Below are 7635 nucleotides of genomic sequence, written 5' to 3'. Positions count from 1 at the left end.
TAAACAATTTTGACAATTCATTTTGCTCAGTATTTGTTCTAGATCATTCCATTTAAAAAAATCAATAACGAATACTCTCCCCTCACTTTAGGCTGTTCTTGGTCAGAAAGCAGTGGTAGCAGCCCTTTAAAGCCCTGCGGTGTTAGTGTGACCTGTTTTGGAAGAGGTGCCTATCTGGGCAAGAGCCGAAAGCAGTGGAGTGCTGGAGGGTACTCTTACTGGAACATAAGAGGCGACTATCACATTGTCGGGAATTTTGTGAGCCAGCTTTTAAACACAGCTGTTATTAAAACTAAATCGTATACAGTAACATTTACATTACATACGTTATATTGAAAACGAACATAATACATGATCAACAGTCATCGATTCCTAATTATTTTCCTACATTTTACTATTAGCTATGCTCTTGAGATTGCGCATATTTATTGTCACTGAATGATGGAAATGCATCTCTTCCCAACTCTGCATCAAAGGACATCACGTTGGTAGCTTGAAATCGGCAAATGCTACAACAGAGGGCGATTCTTCCAACCCTCGTCCTCCCCCACAGAGCCTGTTGTTAAACATCTACCTGCATGGCACTGGTTGAGATTGATCCACTCTGCAGATGCCCTGGTGTGGTGGATATCCTCAGATCCAGCCAGTGCTGTTATATACCATACCAGAGTCAAGAGCTAACTCACACTGTTATGTAAAGTGATATTTTAAACCTGTGACCAAAGGATAGTTCACGAAAGATGTTTAACTTCTACCATTTATAACGATGTCCTAAGATGCCCATACTATGCCATTAAGAGACTTTTAAAAAAGGTATAGCTCAACACGTGTCGGGGTGTGGTGGGGGTGGGTGGGCAGGATCATGAACATCAGCAGAGGACTGAGAAACAAGTGCAGGTAAGATCTGATCAATTCTTATAGATTGTTACTTTGAGTATGAAATAAAGGGATGGTTTTTGAAAGACCCTTCTGACTGGGTGTCTGCGGCTTCAAGTTTTGAACTTCTCACTCGACACTTTGTAAAAAAGTAAATTTATTAGCTAATTTAGGGCAAGGCAAAGAGAAGGGAGTCTCCCCCCATCTTTGGCTAAACATTTCCCTTCAAACACTTGCGCAACTCTTTGAGCGCATTTCCTCATATGTAAAAGGGTGATAATAATGTTTAGCTTACAGAGCTGTTGTGAGGTTATATGTGCTTAGCATACAGTGAACACAGAATAACGAAATGATAATGACTCTTCCTTGTATTTCCTGGGTCCTTCAAAAGTAGTCCCCAGGTCTAATTCATCTCCCCTCTTTGATTCTTCCTGTCCTGATTAGCTTCAGTTTCCCCCCACTGTAAAATACATATTGGACTAGAATCAAACTAGCATTCCATTGGCCAAAGTTGGCCTGCTTGGATGTGTTGTTTGGCCCATGTAAAGGGCTTAAAGAGGAAACCAGAGGCAACATTTGAAAATTGAGATATTTTACATAGAAATCTAGAATTTCATCTTCTCTTGAAAAATCAGGAGATGGGGCAACAATGAGTCCACATTCCTGCATGGCAACAATTGGCTAGAGCCAAGTGACAGCTGCCCCCTTAGGTACAGCATGCACTGTCAATTGGCCTGACCCCATCTGGCCTGCTCTACTCATTTATATAATCTGCTTGATTCTGCAGACATCTCAATTTGTGGCCCTCTGGACAACTGGAAGCAGTCTATGCCAGGAAAGGCATAGGCACTTACTTGCTGAATGAATAAATGTCCTACTCTTTTTTTTTCCTCTACCATTTTCTTATCTAGCCAAGTTAAGAAATCCCAGTTATTGAGTAAAGAGCTTCTCCCTTTGAAAAGTGAATTGAACAAGTCTGATAGAGTCAGGAGAGTCTAGGTTATACTGTGGTAACAAACAACTCCTATATCTCAGTGCCTTACAACAAGGGTTTATTATTTGCTCACACACACAAACCTAGACGCAAAATGAAAACATCCTCAGATTTTCACATGCATGGATAAGTATATGAGCGTGCCAGTATGTTCACAATCATGAATCAAATAAAAACTCTGGCAGATGAACATATGGACTCACACAGAACCCTATTTAGAAACTGATCAGCTTAGATTGTACAACCCTGTTTTCATAAGAGACATTAAAAGGCCCTGGGATCCAAGAAAGTAAAGGATGGAGGTACAAGAATATCCATCCTCAGTCAAGGAATTGCCCCATATAAAAAAACGGGTCTGAAAGCTTATATAAGCGCCTAAAGGATTAAAAAAAGACGTTAAGAATTTTGGACATGAAGCATTTTGCAAATGCATACATAGGCAGTATTTTAGTGAGTTCTCCCCCTCTGGGCTTCTAGCTCAAGGGGGAGATGCACCCCAGGTGCATCTTAGGCAGAGAAACGGAGCTGGCCGGCGTGGGTCCAAGAGAGGGGTTAGGAGGCTGAAGTCCTCTATCTCCAGCAGGAGCTGTAGACACAAAGAAAGGGGTCAGGGTCAGGTCACATCCATTTCCCCTCCCGGCTCTCCCCTCTTTTTTGGTTCCATCCAATCAAGGCTTTGTCACCTGGACTGTATTACACAGAACTCTTCCTTGCTGGTTGGCCCATCTCAAGTCTTGCCTCCTCCAAACCCTCCATCACAGCCACCACATTTCTTTTTGTCAAGCCCGGGGTCTCTGAATATGCTCCTCCCTAGTTCAGACATTCCCTGGCTCCTCATCACCCACAGTTGCTGATCTAACCTCCTAAGCCTGGCATGCCAGACCTCCGTGACTGGTAGCCTCTCCACCCTCATCCCCTCTGTTCCAGCAGTTCCTTCAGGGTGGCTGCTTCACTCACACTCCATACCGAATGCACCATTTTGGTCTGGTCGTGCCCAGCCTTCCCTCTCAGCCTCCCCAGGTGTCTATCTCGCCTCCAGTCCTTCCTCCCCAGGCTCATCAGTGAGACACAGCCGCAAAACATGACTTGTGAAGGCATCCATGCTCCACCTTGAGACTGGAATCTCCCTGAAGGCAGGAACCAGATCTCCTTCCGGACTAGGCTCTTACCACCTATGTATGTCCTTCCCAGGTCACAGCAGACTGCAGGGGTCTGGATAGAAAGCCCTGGGCTGGGAGTCAGGAGACCTGGTTCTTCCACTTGATATGCTGCATGCCCTAGGGTAAGTCCCTGCTACTCTTAGGGACTCGGTTTCCTTATTTCTTGACATCAGGGCACTGGACATTTGCTGTTGAGCACAACGCTCGATAAACCGATGATTCACTGAACAACCATTTACTGCCACTTCAAGAGTCAGACTGAGGAGCTTGGCTGCCTGGGCCCAGAGAGGTTCAACCCCCAACCCCCCTCCACCTCTGACTTCCCAGTCAGGCCCTGCTTAACACAACAGCCTCCCATTTCCCAACTATCCCCAACCCCATGTTCTCCTTTCAAAGACCAGGCTACCTGGTGCAACACAGGGCTGGAGCACGGAGATGGAGCCAGAAGGGGCCTGGGAAGATTCTCTCAGAGCCAGCAGAGCCTCGGCCGCTTCCAGTTTTTGCTGCCACTCTAAGGAGGCAGAAACCGAGGCCTGGTCGGAAGCTTTGGGAGCCTGCAAAGCAAAGGATGTGAGAGAATGGGAGCTGGGAAGCCACACCTCCCCCGTGCCCCTTCAGTCCCCAGCCACCCTGTGGCCTTCTGCCCTTCTCCTTCACTAAGCTTGGCCCCTGCTAGGGTTCCGGACCCCACAATTTCCCCAGAATCCGTGGCTGCAGTAGAAGGGGGTTAAGGGTGGCACAGGGCTGGAGGATCAGAGTTGAGCATCTAGGAGCAAGGAAAGGAGAGGCCAGGGGATTTATCCCTCTGGCAGGCACATACTACCAGTAGAGAGAGAGGGGCAAGGATTTTGCAATATCTGCATGTGGGAGTCTGAATGCCAGCTGGCCATTAGTCACTGTGGCTTGGACAAGTCCGTTCCCCTGCTTGGACTGTCTTCTTTTCTGTATCTTTTTTTTTCTATATCTTTCCTGAGACACTAATTCCTCCCAGCTTTTTTAAAACTCCCAAGGCAACAGTAAAGATTATGGGAAGTCAGAGGTGTCTGTGTTTTAATCTGCAAGGCACCTGGAGTGACGTGATTACTGTCCCTGTCCAAGGACTGGTTCTTGCCTCCATATTCCCCAATCAAGTTCCCCAAGGCACTTGAAGGGCCAGCTTGGCTCATCTCCAGGAACTTTTCTCTGACAGTTATTAGACTCTCGCCTGGGTGAGATGGTGGGCCTCACCATCATGGCCCCCCTTCTCAGCAGGAGCTTCTAATCCCATCGATTTGTTTCATGTGGAATAACAGCCTCCAGTTGTCAAAGGCCTGCTATGTGGCAGGCCTTGTGCTAGTCCTCTTATCAATATTATAGGTGTAGAATATTGTCCCATCTCAGTACACTGATAGGAAAATAGAGGCTCAGAGATGTAAAGTTACTTGTCCAAAGTCTCACAAATTGGAAATGGCAAAGCTGGGAGAGCTCTGTCGTTGCTCCATAGTCTGAGATGCCACCTTCTCCTCCTCTCCTCCTCCTCCTCCTCCACTTGCACCACACTGCCTCCACTTTCTCTTTCTTGCTCCCATGGCCTTAACCAGAAGGCTGGGCACTCAATAACAAAATATACAACTAGCTCCATGGTCCTTCTCACTCTACTCACCTGCTGGGCAGGGCAGGGGGTCTGTGTGACTCCCTGGAAAGAGAAATTGTTAGTTGCTTCTTCAAGGGTGCTGGAGTCCAGGACAGAGACAAAGATTCCGAGACCAGACCGATCAGCAGACCTCCTTGGGAGCTTGCCTGCAGGAGCAGAGAGCACAGGTTGGAGTCAGGGACCAAGCCGGCCATGGAAAGGAGATGTTTTAGGACAAGGATAGGAGCCCAGGATGTTGGAGTTGGGAAGACCTTGAAGACCAGCTAGTCCTACTCTTCATTTTGGGACTGGGGACCATGAGACCCAGAGAGAAGTATTTTTTTCCCCAGGGTCATATGGCAAGTTGCAGTAGGGTTAGAGATGGTACCCAGGCCTTCAGGACACAGGAAGGGGTCTGGGCAGTGGCTGAGGTGGAAGCTTCCCACACTGGCCCCAGACTCCTCCCCAGGGGTTGCACAGGGGTGGGCCTCAAGCTGATGTTCTCTTTCCCAACTGTGAGAGACTGGGGACAGCTTAGGTGAGCCTTTCCCACTGACTGTCCCCCCCCGACTCTACCTCCCCCCCCAATCTGAGGCCTCACCCCACTGTGAACCTTTTTGACCGCACCCCACCCCCCCAATCTCTCCAGCCCACCAACACTTGGTAGATAATATTGATGATGTTTTACAGTTGGGGAAGCTAAGGCCCAAGGAGTAACTTGCCCAAAGCCACATCGAAATTGGGTGGTAGGACTGGTGATAGAACTACTCATGTTCCCTACACCCAAAACTCAAGACTCCCTCCCTGGCCAGAGAGACTCACTGAGGACTCCTGCTTGAATGGCCAACTTGTTGACATGGCTGTGAGCTTTGGGAGAGGTGGTCCCACTCCTTATCAGTCCTTCAGTCAGGTGCCTCTTTCGGCGTGGCCCCCGCTCCGACTTCAAGGCACTCTCAGCAGGCAAGATGCTGCAGTGTTCCCTAAAGTGGGGGATTGCAGGTCTAAAGTCAGTCACCTTTAGAGGAGGCCCACTCCCCTCCCCTTGTCAGACACCATACTCACGAGGAGAGGGCACACTTGCCACACTCGCAGGCCTCGAAGAGGCAGAAGTGCTCCTGGTCCTTGATTTGGTCAGTGATGCCGTGGTTCTGGCAGCGGGCACAGCGACGTATAGCTCTTCTGGGGCCAAGTTCAATCCCCCATGGGGCTCCGGTCTCAAGTCCAGTGGTGGAGTCGGGGGGGCCGCAGGGCACAGCAGGCATTTCATTGGGATCCATGGTTCTAGAACAAGGAGTGGAGGTCAGGGTGGCCACATGATCCCCTATCCACAACGTACTTCCTCTGCCCTTGGCAAACCCCATCTGAGGCGGCTGGATTCTTCTCCATCCAGCTCACCGCTGAAATGAGATTGCACCCTCCCTTCTTGCTTCGTGTAGGCTCCTTCCCAGGGAGCTCCACTCATGCATAGGCAGGTTCCAAGAAACTCTGGGCACGGGTCCTGTATACTTTCAATCCAATTACTAGTCCCTCTGCATACCTTCACTCCACATAGACACCCTTTTCAGGCATGCACATGCACTCTCGTGCCCCCTTCAACAATTACTACTTCCCTTTCTCATGTATCATCTTGTACTTTGCTATGCCCAGCTATTATTCCTGGCATCCACTTCCACAATTGTCTTCCTAACCTCCTGCATTCATTCACTCCCTACTCATGATTCTATGCCCATCTGCGTTCAATTCTATTATTAGTCTCCTGTATGCCCTACATTCAATCTTCCTCTCACCTTCCATTCCGATTTTTTTTTCTTGCACCCCATCGAAATCTTAATTATTCTCTAGCTCCCTCTTTAAACTGACAGCCCTTTGCATCTCTTGAAATCATATCATTCTGCTGGATCTCAAGCCCCTGTTTCAATCATTATTTTCATTCATTCCCTCAATTATTTATCAAGTAGATGTTTGTTGATCCCCCCTATTGAATGCCAGACCCTGATCTAGTCAACAGCCAACTCCTCACTACACTAATTGTTCTCTTGCACCAACACACCCTCTCTGCTTTCATGCAAACCCGTGCATTCCCTCCACGGCCTCCCAACAATCTTCCATGCTCCTCTCCAAGTTTCAACAATTATTCTTGAGCACACCTTCCCCTCCTCCCGCACCCAGAATGCACCACCTCCTCTCAGGCTGCCCAAACGTACCCTGCCACACCCGCCTCAGAATCAAAGGGAGAGGCATAAGCCCTGCCCCAGGGGCCAGAGGCCAGGGGTCAGGAGGCCTCAGCAAGAGGTCACCCCACAGGACTTCAGCCAAGGGGGGCGGGGTTGGGTGTGGAGTGGGAGGTGGGGGTGGGGTGGGGCGGGGCGGGACATGAGGTACCCGGCTGAGGTGGAGGAGAGGAGAAGGGGTTGGGGATCCATAGCAGGAGGGAGGGAGGAAAGAAGAGGTGTGGAGAATGAGGGTCCTATTCCTGATGCCAGTCTGTGGTTACCCCAGCCTCCACCAGGTCAGAATCAATCAGCTGTGACAGGAGACCTGAAGGAAGACTCCGCTCTCGCTCCCTTTCCCGCTCTGCCTTCAAAGGCCAATGAGCTTCCAGCTCTGCCTTTCACCTCCCACTGCTATGGCCAGCGACCAATGAGCTTCAAGCTCATCCGAAGGTCACTGACCAAAGCCCCGCCCCACTCGTCGCCTCCCTCCCACTTCCCCTCATGCAGGCTTTATTGGGCGGCTGGCCATTTAACTCCGGAAGTGAAGTAGAGCTTTGTGCTCTCCAAACCTTGTTTCCCAAGCTGTTCTGTCTTTGGATGTGAAATATTGTACCGCATGCCTTTTAAACACACGTCCTTGGTATTCTGTAACTTACTTTTACAAAATTCACCGTGTGTTTCTAAGGTCGCTCCGTATTCCTATGTCAGGGATTCTCAGGCAGGGTTTGTTTGTTTTTTTTTTTTTTGCGGTACGCGGGCTTCTCACTGCCGTGGCCTCTC

General features: G+C 49.2%; 1 protein-coding gene across 1 annotated transcript; it reads right to left on the bottom strand.

Annotated features, from left to right (window-relative positions):
- Positions 1–2343: 2343 nt before the first annotated feature.
- Positions 2344–5919, bottom strand: LOC102981177 (doublesex- and mab-3-related transcription factor A2-like). The gene is made up of 5 exons (XM_024118008.1): positions 5705–5919; positions 5465–5622; positions 4673–4809; positions 3437–3584; positions 2344–2456 (listed from the first exon to the last, which is right to left on the bottom strand). The coding sequence occupies exons 1-5, from the start codon at positions 5917–5919 to the stop codon at positions 2344–2346; spliced, it is 771 nt and encodes a 256-aa protein (XP_023973776.1).
- Between the last annotated feature and the right edge of the window lie 1716 nt (positions 5920–7635).

Source organism: Physeter macrocephalus, unplaced genomic scaffold (genome assembly GCF_002837175.3).
Source record: "Physeter macrocephalus isolate SW-GA unplaced genomic scaffold, ASM283717v5 random_3147, whole genome shotgun sequence".
Lineage (NCBI taxonomy): Eukaryota > Metazoa > Chordata > Mammalia > Artiodactyla > Physeteridae > Physeter > Physeter macrocephalus.
The sequence above is the reverse complement of the archived record's forward strand: the minus strand, read 5'-3'. Positions and strand labels throughout refer to the sequence as shown.

Excerpts from the sequence above, each read along its gene's own strand:
- LOC102981177 (XM_024118008.1), bottom strand. The coding sequence starts at position 5,919 with ATGGATCCCAATGAAATGCCTGCTGTGCCCTGCGGCCCCCCCGACTCC. Across the intron at positions 5,623-5,704 it reads GGCAAGTGTGCCCTCTCCTC|GGAACACTGCAGCATCTTGC; the intron begins GTGAGTATGGTG and ends CCCCCACTTTAG. Across the intron at positions 4,810-5,464 it reads CATTCAAGCAGGAGTCCTCA|GCAAGCTCCCAAGGAGGTCT; the intron begins GTGAGTCTCTCT and ends CTGCTCCTGCAG.